The sequence below is a fragment of the Miniopterus natalensis genome, chromosome 13, assembly GCF_054644295.1.
Source record: "Miniopterus natalensis isolate mMinNat1 chromosome 13, mMinNat1.hap1, whole genome shotgun sequence".
NCBI classification, from domain to species: domain Eukaryota; kingdom Metazoa; phylum Chordata; class Mammalia; order Chiroptera; family Miniopteridae; genus Miniopterus; species Miniopterus natalensis.
In genome coordinates this window covers 23769753-23782854 of record NC_142093.1, presented here as the reverse complement: position 1 = coordinate 23782854, position 13102 = coordinate 23769753, and the positions used below count along the sequence as shown (strand labels likewise).

The following is a 13102-nucleotide window of genomic DNA, read 5'->3' as shown; positions in this document are numbered from 1 at the left end:
TTGTTAGTTTTTGGTAGAATTCTCCAATGAAGCCATCTGGTCCTGGGCTTTTGTTTGTTGGGAGGTTTTTAATTACTGATTTAATCTCCTTACTAGTTATAGATATGTTCAGGTTTTCTATTTTTTCATGATTCAGTCTTGGTAGATTGTATGCCTCTAGGAATTTACCCATTTCTTTTAGGTTTTCCAATTTGTTGGCATGTAATTGTTCATAGTAGTCTCTTGTAATTTTTATTTCTGCCGCATCAGTAGGAATGTTTCCTGAGTATTGAGCCATCACTGACTAGGAAACTTCTGGACTAGGTCTGCCCTAATTGTCTCATTATTATTTTATGACAAAAAGGTGGTGAGTTAATGAAGAAAGAACTATGGGAACGGAGATTCAAGCCTTTCTTCTATGGTGTGCCCTGGGACAGGTTACTTTCCCTCTCTGAGCCTCGGCTCCCTCATCCGGGAAATGAGAGGTGGATAGGGGGTCTCCAGGCTCCCTTCCCTTGGACGCTAACTCTCTCCCCCTGCCCCCGCACATTCCACAGCTAAGGAAGCAGAACTGGAGACTCTCCTGAAACCCTGCCCGAATCGATCGGAGCAACCAGAGGGTCTGCCAGCTCGCCCTCCACCTCCGCTTCCAGGAGCAGCCATGGCCCTGAGTGACGCCGATGTACAGAAGCGGATTAAGCACATGATGGCTTTCATTGAGCAAGAAGCCACTGAGAAGGCCGAACAAATAGATGCCAAGGCTGAGGAAGAATTCAGCATTGAGAAAGGACGCCTGGTGCAAGCCCAACGACTGAAGATTATGGAGTATTATGAGAAGAAGGAAAAGCAGATAGAACAGCAGAAGAAAATCCAGTTGTCCACCATGAGGAACCAGGCCCGGCTAAATGTCCTGAGAGCTCGCAATGACCTCATCTCGGAGCTGCTGAATGACGCCCAGCTGAGACTCGCCAGGACTGCGGCCGACCCAGAGGCCTACCAGCGGCTGCTGTATAAGCTGGTGTTCCAGGGCCTGCTCCGGCTGCTGGAGCCCGAGGTGACTGTACGCTGCAGGCCGCAGGACCGCCTCCTGGTCGAGGCTGCGGTGAAAAAAGCCATCCCCGAATACATGACAGTCTCCCAGAAACGTGTGAAGGTGCAGATCGATCGAGAGGTGCACCTGGCTGTAAATGCAGCGGGAGGTGTGGAGGTCTACAGTGGCAATCAGAGAATAAAGGTTTCCAATACCCTAGAGAGCCGACTGGAGCTCTTGGCGCAGCAAAAGATGCCAGAAATACGAAAGGCCTTATTTGGAGCCAATCCCAACAGGAAGTTTTTTATATAACCTCTGGGAAATGAAGCTCATGTTGAACTACTGAGCCATAAAAGCATAAGTTATTAAGGCAAAGGAAACTACTTATGTTTCCTCCTCTTTGTTGCTCTGATATTATTCTATCTTCTTTTAAGAAATACCCTCTGAATAGCTAAAGGCATTATACTTTGGAATAAAGCCTGACTTAATGCTTAGAAATCTAATTCCAGTTCATCCATACATGCCACAGATCTGGTCAGTTCTGTGGTCTGGGTTGAAGGGAATAAAGACGAGACATCTGTTCTTTAGCTCATCCTCAAGGTGAGATGTCTGGTATTTTTGGCTTATGGATCTGAGTGCTCTGAATGTCTTTAATATGTATGTGAAGTGTGTTTTCCTTCTTTTGTTTCAACTTCTTGTACTTATGCTGTTTAAAGAGATTTAGGGATATTCCTAGTGTGTACAGGGTCAACTCCATGGGCGTATGTAACCAGTGTAGTCACACAGGGTTCCATGCTCAGAAGAGCTCGGTGCTTGTGGTTTAATGCTCTGTAGCCACTGCCTTGAAATTCTTAATTTAAGTTTGAATGTGTGTTTTGTAAGTGAAGCCCCATGAGACTTTGGAGCATGCACCACCTGCTTGGAGCCTTGACTCACACATGGTGCCAACTCCCAAAGCCTCCCTCCCTCCCTAGGGTTCTTGGCCACCACCACCCAGCACCCTGTGCCCCAGCCTTCCTCCCCCTCACCCAGTGAACCCTGCTGTACTCTGACCCTAGTGAGGGCCTGGTGTGCATGCAGGGAGGGTCTGGGTGAGGTGTGCATGCTCTGCAGAGTCCTATGACTGGGCAAAATAATAGTGGCCATCTGCTCCTTGGCTGGCAGCTCCGTGACACATTCAGCAGGTGACTCAATGAGAGTGAGTATCTTGCCCACTAGAATCTGAGCACATCCTGGTGTGGAGGCTTAAAGACCCTGGGGCTCACTTGTCTGCTGTGGGGTGGGTCAGCCAACCTGCTGTAATGGCAGATGCCTAGCTGGACCCCTCAACCCCAGCCAGGGCATGGCGTGTAGCTCTGTGGGAAGGAGTCAGCAGTTGTCAAGCATGCGGGGCCTGAGTCTCAGGGCACGAACTTCAGAAGCTTATGAGGGTCTGCACTTGCCCTGTAAAGTATCCCGTGCCTGACAGAATTCTCCATCAAACAGCTCAGTCAGTGCCCCAGGAGACTTGGGCTCATCTCTTCCCTCCAGCTTGATGAATATTCCAGGAGAAGCCAAGAAATGCAGACTGTAATTTTGGTGACTCTCCATATGGGCATTGCACAATAGATAAATAATAAAATTCATGCTTATGATTTAAAATTTTAATTTTTATTTACTTAGACATTACATAGCAAATAAACACCATGACTAATCAAAAGAGAGACTGCAGAAAAAAGGAAAAAGCTTTATAGTTAAGTACCTTTCACTGTACTTTCTGAACAAAGGAAACCACATTTTCATTTTGCACTGGGCTCTGTAAATTGTGTGGCAAGCTCTGCATGGGTATGGTAATTTAAAGTCTGATCTATGCCCCTGTGTAATTTATGTATTAAAATCAAAGTGTTTTGAAGAGAAAAACCCCAAGTAACTTTGCCAATGGCAGAGGTTGGCTAGTGCGGTAAGGACTGTATAAGGAACAGAAATTTGAGGACAGGTTATTGCTAAACAGGGGTGTCTCCCAGAATCTAAGGACAGGACTCTGTCATGGTCTCGGGAGAGGTTGTACTTGGGAATCAGAAAACCATCTGAAATTCCCTGTCGGGCCACTTCATTTTCTTTCTTTAAAGAGTGACTTGCTCTACTGTCCAGTTTAAACCATGTAGTAAGCTTGCCCACAAAGTTCACATTCCCAAGTTTACATGTTGTGGTTCCAGAAATAAATTTGCTTCTCTTAGAATTAATTCCACTTTCTTGAGAATCCATTTGGCCCAGTTCAGGTCAAATGTCTACCTATGGTCCGGTTGGTGTTTGGGGGCAGTTCTCAGAGAAAATGGGTCTTGGTCAGCTAGACAGAGTCCCTGAGGGTGTCTTCTATGTGGGCCCTTTTGAGTTACAACTTCTGTCATTCAATAAACATTTTCTGAATGCCAACAATGAGCTAGGCCCTGTGCTAGGTACTGGGCTCCAAAGAATGTGATCTGGTCCTATCCGTTCACAAGTCAGAAACATAAACAGATGAGGATCGTGGTAACAATACGACGTGGGAGGGCCGGCCTAGTGCTATCTACGAGGTACTGGGGGAATAGAGCAACAGGAAGAGACGGGCATAGAAGGCTTCTGGGGCGTTGGAATGGGCGGAGTACTCCAGGAAAAGGGGGAAAAGCACATGCAGAGGCCCCAAGGTGTGAAAAGCAGGTGGTGTTAAGGGAGCTGTGTGTAGTTCATTGTGATGAGTGGGAGGGCTGAGGGAAGGTGACCACGGATGAGGCTGGGAAGGGGGACAGAGCCTGATTACATGAAGAGCATGCCCTGCTTAGGATTTACACGAATTCTGGTTTCAGGGGTGTGAAGGGTCATTGAAGGACTTTAGATAAAAATGAACCCATGGGAACTGGACTTTTCAAAGATTATTTTAGTGTCACTGTATGTGGAAGACACATTGGAAGGAGGGAGAGACTGGAGGTAGAAGCCCTGTCAGGGTCAATTTATCAGCCCAAGTGAGAGGTGGTAAGTCTCTAGCCAGCTCTTTTGTGAAGTCGGTCAAATTCATTGGTACATAGGCTGGAAGATGGGGGCCTGCACTGTAGGCCAAGGATGGTGCTTGACAGGAAAATCCTTCTCTACTGCTCCCAGCAGAAGGCTATGGGTGGGCCGAGCCTGAACTCAGGCAGGACTGTGCCCCTGCCTCACCTGGGTCGGGGCTTGGTTACCCCCTGGACAAACCTCGGGCTTTATTGCATCTCTTCCTCCCTCTGAAATAAATGGGGGAGGAGCTTAGCTTTGGGCCTGGGTGCAAAATTAGGGGCTGGGTCATCCTTAGGGGCCTCAGCCATGGGAGGCGAACCTTAGCCCTGACCTTTCTGTAGCACCCAAAGCTAGTCACCATTCTGACAGCTGCACTCCCGAAGGGGCCTCTGCCTTAGGAATGCACATCAGTTGACTGGTACAAACATACAGGATTCTTTATTAGCATGACTCTCCTATGCTCAAGAAGGCACCTTCCTCCTCTAAGCTCCTCAATCCCCTAGAGACAAAAGGGGCAAACTGTTAACCGCAGGCAGGCCCAACCCTTCCCCACCGCTCCCCTCATTAACACTTCCTCCTGAGGTGCGAGGGAAGCCGTTTGCTGCTCATGCAGACAGATGCTGGGCCTGGTTAGGGAGAGGCTGCTTTGGTAGGTTCACTCCCCGCTGGGGGAGGGCTGGCTGGGGGGATCTGAAAACCCAGGCAGGGCCCCCTCGCTGAGGGTCCACCCCAGGAATCCTGTTAGCAGGGGTGACGCGGTGGAGGAAGGGTATAGAGTTAGTTCTGGTTTTGAGCTGCTTGGAGAGCCAGAAACAAAGGGCATGCTTTGAGCTTGGGCTACAACCTCAGAGAAAGGGAGAGCAGGCCAGCCTAACAGAATGCCACAGGGCTTCCTCTCCCTCCCTGGGGTCCCAGGACCCTGGAAGTAGGTCAGCAGATCTACTCTGGGCCAGTCAAAACCCCCCGCACCTCTAGAGAGCAAGTGCAGTCCCACACGGAGCTCTCCAGGGGAAACTGCTCAAGTCTGCGCCTTCCTATGCTTTCTTCTGTGTCTGTCCCTGGACCCTTCCAAATCATTACCTCATCCTGAAATCATGTCTGTTTTTGACAGTACCGGGAAAGGAGCTTGTCCTCCCACCCCACCTTTCTAAACTGTTCTAAAGCATGGCAAACTTTCACTCTCATAGCACCCAAAGCTTTTCCTCACAGCTCACTCAGTGGCCTTTTCCTGCAGGCAGCAGCCCTTTCATGGGGAGGCAGGCCACTCCACTTTCTCTGCAGACACAACTAAAGAAAGTCCAACTCTGAGAGACAGTCCTGGCAGACACTTAGCCCAGTCACCGCACCCTCCCACACACCCTTGGGATGAACGAATTCAGCACATTCTTTTGTCACTGGGAGACGAGCCCATAGGGGGTGATGCTTAACTCATCCTGGTGGCTACGAACCTGAGTGGATTCACATTCTGGAGGCTCCAGAATGTTTAGAACTCAAAGGGATCTTTTTTTTTTTTATTAAATCCTCACCCAAGGACATGCTTAGAGAGAGGAAGGGTGAGAGAGAGAGAGGGAGGGAGGGAGGGAGGGAGGGAGGGAGGGAGGGAGGGAGGGAGGGAGGGAGGGAGGGAGGGAGGGAAAGAAATCGATGTGAGAGAGAAACACCGATGGGTTGTCTTCTATACTGGGGATCAAACCTGAAACCCCGCAGAGCACAGGATGACACTCAACCAATTGAGCTCAAAGGGACCTTGAGAGCCAAAGGTTCATTTGAATCTGAAGCCCAAAGGAAGCAAGGATAAGGTCCAGGGTCATTATCAGCTAAGACACTTGAGACTGCAAAGAAAAAACCTGAAAAGACCATGTCGTTATTCATTTTATGAAAAACGTACTATATAGAAGCTCTAGAACCTTGGCTCCCTGCAAATGCATGGTCATAGCTGGATCCTTGGAGAATCCTTCATTTCTCTTTCCCAGGGTATTCTGGCCTTAGGGCTCGGTCATAAAGAAGGCCCACAGAGAAGGGGTACCAGTGGATGACTGCACGAGGGGTGTGACTTGAGAGGACCCAGGGAAAGACTGGGACCTTGTGGGAGGTCAGGGCACAAGGGGAGTGTTGGGGAGCAGAGTGGCTAGGAACGTGGCACAGTACCTAGGCCAGAGCTGGCACAGAGCAGGTGCTCATGGGGTTCTGTGAAAGAGAGGAGGGGAGGGAGGGAGAGAGGGAAGGAGGGAGGGGGAGAAAGTGGAAGCAAGATGCACTGGGGCTCAACTGGAGGACAGGGAACAATGAAGAGTTTGAAGATTCTTGTCTTTCTTGGTTTGGCATTTGAGCCCTGGGTATTCACTTGGCTCCATTCCAATCAGCGGACCTCTCATTCATTCACTCAATTATTCACTCATTCACTCACTCATTCACTCTCTCACTCATTCATTTGCTCATTCATTCATCCATCCCACACATATTCGAGTGGTTATCAAATGTCAGGCGCTCTGCCAGGCAGCTGCATCCCTTGCAGTGAACAGGCCATTTAAGGCCCCAGCTTTCACGAAGGAACATTCTAATGTGGATGGATGGAGGAGGGCTGGGGGAGGCATTAGGACTGTGAGGATACACCAAACAAGTAGATAACGGGTGAGTTCTCAGTGCTATCGCGAAGTCAAGGGCTATGGGCAGTGAGGCCTTCCCTGACCCCTGCTCAAGTAGGGCCTTGTGCACGTAATGCCTGAGAAGGAGCCGTCCATGCAAACAGCAGGGGGAGAGGGTGGGAGCGGGCAGAAGGGAAGGACATTCTGAGCAGAAGGAGCCACAGAATAGGCAGAAAAAGGTATTCCAGTTTGAGGACAAGAGAGGGCCAGTGGAGCTTCACTAAGTGAGTGATGGGGAGAAGGAAGGGCCAGGGCCAGATCATACAGGGTCTTGTGGACGGCACTTGAGGAACTTAGATTTATTCTATGTGCAGTGCAAAGCCATTGAAGGCTTGCAAGCATGAAAGGGTCATGATCTCATTTTACTGTGTAAAATGCACCAGCTTCTCTGTTAGGTCCCCAGTATAGCACTTGACCGTCCCCTTTTGGCACAAAGGAAACCACACTGACCCCACAGGAATAGCAAAGCAAATCAGCTGTCATAAGCCAGCTCAGACCAAAGCACAGGTCTCTTCATAGGCAACACTTTTTCCCCAGAAGAGCCCCCTGTAAAATAGCATTTGGGGCCAATGACATCCCTTTTCTTACAGAAAATACCATTAACTTCACTTTATCTTTAGTAGCAGGAGCTGCTAACATTCAGGTACTCCATGGTTTCCACTCCAAAGTGGGAACAAACACTTAAATGCAGTAATTACAAAAATCACTCCATCCAGTCACTGCCACCTCCCTTTCTCCTTATGAGGAACCCCCCTGTCATTGGGATCGGTACACCTGGGCTTAGTTCCCCCTAACTTTCTGTGACATTGTCATACCTATTCAACCTTTGGGTTTCTCTTAGCTCTTTATAGAAAGTCCATCTTTCTGGATCACTCAAGTCCTGCCTCTTCCTGACTCCCTGCCTCTGGAACCGTTCCCGACCTGGCTATGGAATCCTTGGACTTGGACACATCCTTGGACTCTCAGCTCACTGGTTTGTTCCATGTGCTTTGGGGTTTGGGTTTATTTCCCTGGAGAGAAATCTGCTCTCTTGCCTGTGATGTCTCATATTTTTTCCACCTTGAACTATGGGGTCACTTGATCTCCAAAGGGGGTAGAATTGGAGATAGGGCACTGGCTCTAGCCCCATGAGAACAGAAAGATCTGGTGAGCAGGGATGGCACTAGGTATGTCCAACAGAGGACAGAGCCTGGTTCTGTGGTGTCATGGCCTGACCTTTGATTCCCTGGAGTTTGGGATTGGGCTCACTCCTACTCTCTCTGGCCGTTGTGTGACCCTGGCAGGTCACACTTCATCTGTTAAGTGAGGGACTAGGGCCTGATGACCAAGTTCTCAGGGGTGCCTCAGCTTTCCAGCTCCCCACTGCTGGCTTCACCCATTGTTGCTGACCTTTGACCTCTTCTGATCTCTCTTTCCAGGCTTGCTTCTCTGGTGCCCACCTGGTTTGCAACTGGCCTTTGACATATGCTGGCCTATGGGGTCCCAGTTCCTCTTATGAGGGCTGTGAGCAGGACTGCACCCTAAAGGGAGTGAGAGAGGTAAGCTGCAAATCTACTGGTCTTCTCTTCATCCAGTGGCAAGGCGCATTTCCTGGGGGCCTGTTTCAGGGACAAGGCAAGCTGTGTGTGAGTGGGTGTGGGTGGACGGGTTTGGAGGGTGGATGGAGAGAGCCTTAGGCATTCCCACTCTGAAGACAAAGAGCATAAATCGGGTATGCTTCCTGCTTCCAGGCTCTCAGGCATTGGAGAGAATCCACACTTGGATCTCAGAGTATGGGGTCTTAATAATAGTAGCCTGTATTCTTCAGGCAGCGCCATGTAGCCCTTTACTTAAGGTAGGTGTAGTTTATAGGCCAGTGCCCTGGGTGGGAGATTCTAGTCCCAGGGTTGCCATTCATTTGCTAGTTTACTCCTGGAAACTTACCTTCTCTTTGCCTTAACTTTCTTATCAGTAAAATGGGAAAGAGCCTATTCTCATTGGGGTGTTTTGGCAATGGAATGAGATAAAACAGAAAGGCAAAACAGATTCCCATGCGTTTCATGCTAATTTTGATTTAAACCTTAACTCAGTGAAAATATTTTTGTTATACAAGAAATAGAAAAACACTGTAGAAGTTTCAAAAAGTCGTAAAATTCACATATAATTTTATCATCCTGGTACAGTATGCCTCCCATTATATACCTTGATCTTTCACATAATGGTATTACTTGGTCTTTGTTAACTTCATTTCCAATACCTGCAAATAATTGCACCTGTTATGTTTTATAATTTATTTAACCATTCAAACAGTAATTGACATTTGAGCTACTTTCAAGTGTTCATTATAATAAATAATACTGTAATTGGCACATGGCTTTTTTAGTGGAATTTATCTATCTATAACATTTTGTCTACTTGTTAAATTAACACACACCCACTGTAGAAAAATTTAGAGCTCTAGAATAGTGCAAAGAAAATTTAACTCACTGGTAATTGTACCACTGGAAGATACCATCACTGAAATGTGGAGTCTGTTCTTCCATTTTTTTTTTCTTTGCACATGTTGTGTGTAGGGGCGTACATGTGAATACACATTATAGACTGGGTGGTGTGTATGTACACTGTTGCATCTTCATTTCTATAAGTTATTGTGGCAGGCAGCTGAGAGCATGGGAATTAAGAGACTGGATTCTAGCTTCAGATACTCTGCCACTTACTCAGTTAAGCCCTTTGAATAAATTCAAAGCCTTCATTTTCATACTTCAATAGCTAGCGAAACTTAGGGAAGTTCTTTCTCTAGGCCACAGTTTTTACATAATAGTATCTGTGTCCTAAGGTTGTAAGACATGATCCATATAAAGCATTTAGCAAAACATTTGGCACATAAGTAAATGCTCAACAAATACTCCCTATGGCTATTTTTCATGCCTCTTCCATATCATGAAAAATTCTTGGAAATTCACCATTTATAATGACCGCCATTGCTCTTTTATGCCATAATCAAGTCGATCTCATCATATATTTTTTTAGGTTCGATAACAAGGCAGTGAATTTTGTGTGCCTAAGTCTTTGCCCTCCTTTGGATTACTCCCATGGGCAAGCATCCTAGAACTAGAATGGATGGGTTAAGGAGTATGGCGATTTTTAAAAGCCTCCAATACACACGCCAAACTGCGCCGCAGAAAGGTTGCAAAGGCCCGGGGTTTTCCAGCGGGGCAGCGAGCGCCGCCCGGCCCGGCCCCGGCCCCTCCGCCGCCTCCCCTTCTTCCCGGCCCTTCGCTCGCAGCGTCGGAGCCACTCAGGGTCCGAGACTTTAGAGACGGTCCCTGGCGCGCGAGGGGCCCGCGGGAGGGGGGCAGGGGAACCAGGGTGAGTGTCACCGCCCCGAGCGCCCGGTACCTGCGCCGCGGCTGACAGCTGCGGCGGCGGTCACGTGGCGCGAGCATGACCTCACAGCGCCGGCCCCGCCCCGAGCGCCCGGCGGGGGCTGCCCCGTGTCCCCCCCCCCCCCGAGCGCGCCACCTGGGGGAGACCTGGGCGCTAGGCAGGCGCCCTCGGCGGCGCGGGCGGGCTGCGGGGGTTGGGGCCGCGCTCCGCAAACGCCGTCCCCCAACTCCCATTGCCCGCGGCTCTTCCGCTGCGGAAAGGGGCGCGGTGAACGGCTGGGAAGACGCGCGGGCCCGGCCCGCGTGGCGCGGCGGTGGAGCGCCGACCTGGGACCCAGGCGTGGGGGTCCGACTGCCGGTCGGGGCGCAGGCCCGGCGCGCGGGCGCCATCCCCAGCGGGCGCGCAGGAGGCGCCCACAGTGACTCTCCCTCTCCCCTCCCCTCTCTGAAATCAGTAACAATATATTTAAAAAAACAACTTGTGGCCTAGCTTGGGAGTGAGGACCAGCCCAGAGCGAGGGGAAACTGGAGGAAACAGCGGGTCGCAGGCCGCGGGAGGAGTGTGGGGCTGCCACCAGGACGCGGGGGGGGGGGGGGGCCCACCTGCCCAGAAAGCTCCTGGGGGAAGGAAGGGCCCAGGCCGCTGGGGGAAGGCAGAACGGGTTTCACACAGACCTGGTGATGGGCGTCTGCGGTGGAGAGCATGGGATTTTCGAGGACTGCTTGAAAGAAAACAGAACAAAAAAGACCAGAGGAAAGTACTGATAGGATGAAGGGGGAGCTTCTTGGCCCATTTCCCACCAACTGGGAACCAATGAGAGTCCTCCTCCCCCTTTGCAGGTGCCCACTGGTCCCCAAAGATTTAGGGAATATTCAAAGCTGCTGGTTTTGCGTTTATGGTAGCGCGCTCCCCTCGCAAGCAAGAGCCAGGCTCGGTGGCCCTGGTGCTCTAAACGTTTTTCTTGCAAACTCCTAAAAGAATCTGGAAAATCTATGTACCTGTTTGCACATTTTTAGAAACAAACATTCAAAAATTTTCATAGTATAAATACTTACATAGGGCGTGCTTCCTGATATATGCAAACATTGACATTTTCAGTAAAATCATTTTAGTGCTCTGAAAAATGCCTCTAGATGAAATACTATGATTGGACACCCACCATCATCCTTTTAAAAACTACATGAATTTCTTCCTTAAATGTGGAAAAACTTTCATTTTTCTTTTTTTCCCTTGATTTATATTTTCATTCCACTTCCCCTACAGAATTTTATCTTAACATATTTTTATGATTGAATGTCTTTTATGTATCACCTTTTTATACTTCTCTCAACAAAGCTATGTATATAAAATGAATTTATTTTTTAAATTTCCTGTGACCATAGATCTAAATGTTAGAGAATATTTGCCTGAATTTGTACCATGACGACTAGTCCACAATTAATCAAAACAAATGCTATTATAAATTTTAATAAATACTAAAAAAGCATGAGAAATAAAGCTTAATTGGAAATGCATCTGTTAATGAGATAAAGCTATTTCCCCCCCACACTAATTAGTTCATGTATTCTTGGGTGACTATTACTCATTGCTAGGAAGGGGTCAGGGGTCAGTGTTCTAATTCTGTTTGTTGTTTTTCAATAGATATGAGAGCTGAGCTCAGAAACCTTTTCACATACATAAGTACAAAGGCATGTAAGGAGTTTTGTTACAGCAGTGTCACTCCATTTTACAAACTCCTTCTGAGGTGTACGCCAAAGATCACAGGTGGATCATTAAAAATCTATCAGTAAACAAGTAGAATAGATTCTCCTTCATTTGAATTAAAGCAGAGAATTAGAGGCTAGTTGATTTGCCCAGTCATTAGTCCCTCTGTTTTTTCAGCATGGATACCAGGATGTAGCTTGTCCCTTTGTGGCACTGTATGCTCCCCCTCCCCCCATCAATGCCCACAGTAGGATTAGGGATGAGGAAGAAGTGGACCCTTCCTCCGGGAAGTGGGAGGAGGGTGATCGGAGAGGGGAGGTAGGCCAGAGAACCAGCAGCAAGCCTCACCAGGTGCTCGGACAGGTCACCTGTGAGAGAGTGCTCGCAGAAGTGGAGGACTCGCGCCAGGCTCTTAAAGACACCCACACCAAAATATGTACCCTTTGGAGAGTCTTCATGTATCCCCAAGAGCGCCTGTGCCTTAGTTTGATCTGGCCCATTGCTGGATTGATGAGCAAAGGAATGAAAGGTAATGGGGTGAGGATTCCTACAGGCTCTGAAGGCCAATGTGTAGGAGGGAAGGTGCTCTAGGCAGAGTGACCTCCCTGGGGTCACCACCTCTCTGCAGAGCCTTTCTGCTGAGGGGGCAGAGCAACAGTAATCTGAACCCCAGGTACACCGGGTGCCGCCTGTCTCCTGGTCCAGACTCTTCTCCCAGAGCCTGCCTTCTCCTTTGGGGTCAGCCTGCTTGAGCTCCTGAAGGAACTTCCTTCTCATTCTTCCATGTGGGTCTCCGCAGGGCAGGGTGGGGGGCCCCGGGACCAGTCAGAACGGAAAGGAACATAGAGGGGCCAAGGAGGGCCGGAGAAAGCTAGAGGCCTCAGACCCTGACAGCGCTGGCTCCTTTGTTGGCGTGCCTCTCCTCTCCACCCTTAGACGCGCTCCTTGGGGACTTGGCTGGCCTCTGTAGTGCCTTTGGGTCATTAGAAAAAGATCTCCTCTGGGCAGATGCAGCACCGTGAGCCTATGAGGTGGGGAGCACAAGACACCTTGGTCCTAAGCAAAAGGCTCCCCTCTGGACAGACAGCCCAGTGCCCGGGGCGTGGCCTGGCCGGGGAGGGTGGGCCGCAGCTGGGCCCCTTTGGGCACTGCACAGCTGCCCGGCCATGCGGGGTCTGCTGCTGGTTCCGGCCTCTGCCTTTGAGCATGCTGTTTCCCTGCCTGGAGTGCTGGCCTTCTGGCCAGATCAGCCAGTCTTACCCAGGCTTGGAGGCCCAGTTCAGGGGCTGCCTCCTCCTTCAAGAGCCAGGCTCCTCCCCACCAGCCATCTCCCCCTCCTCGGGCTTCCTGCAGGACTGTCGGTCTATACGCG

At 49.5% G+C, this 13102-nt stretch overlaps 1 protein-coding gene across 1 annotated transcript; it reads left to right on the top strand.

Moving 5' to 3' along the window:
* Positions 1–625: 625 nt before the first annotated feature.
* On the top strand, positions 626–1507 carry ATP6V1E2 (ATPase H+ transporting V1 subunit E2). Its single transcript, XM_016216969.2, has one exon. It carries the CDS (start codon positions 641–643, stop codon positions 1319–1321), a length of 681 nt encoding a protein of 226 aa, XP_016072455.2. The 5' UTR covers positions 626–640; the 3' UTR covers positions 1322–1507.
* Positions 1508–13102: the final 11595 nt, after the last annotated feature.

What these genes read in the sequence shown, in the direction of transcription:
- ATP6V1E2 (XM_016216969.2), top strand. Translation starts at nt 641, where the DNA reads ATGGCCCTGAGTGACGCCGATGTACAGAAGCGGATTAAGCACATGATG.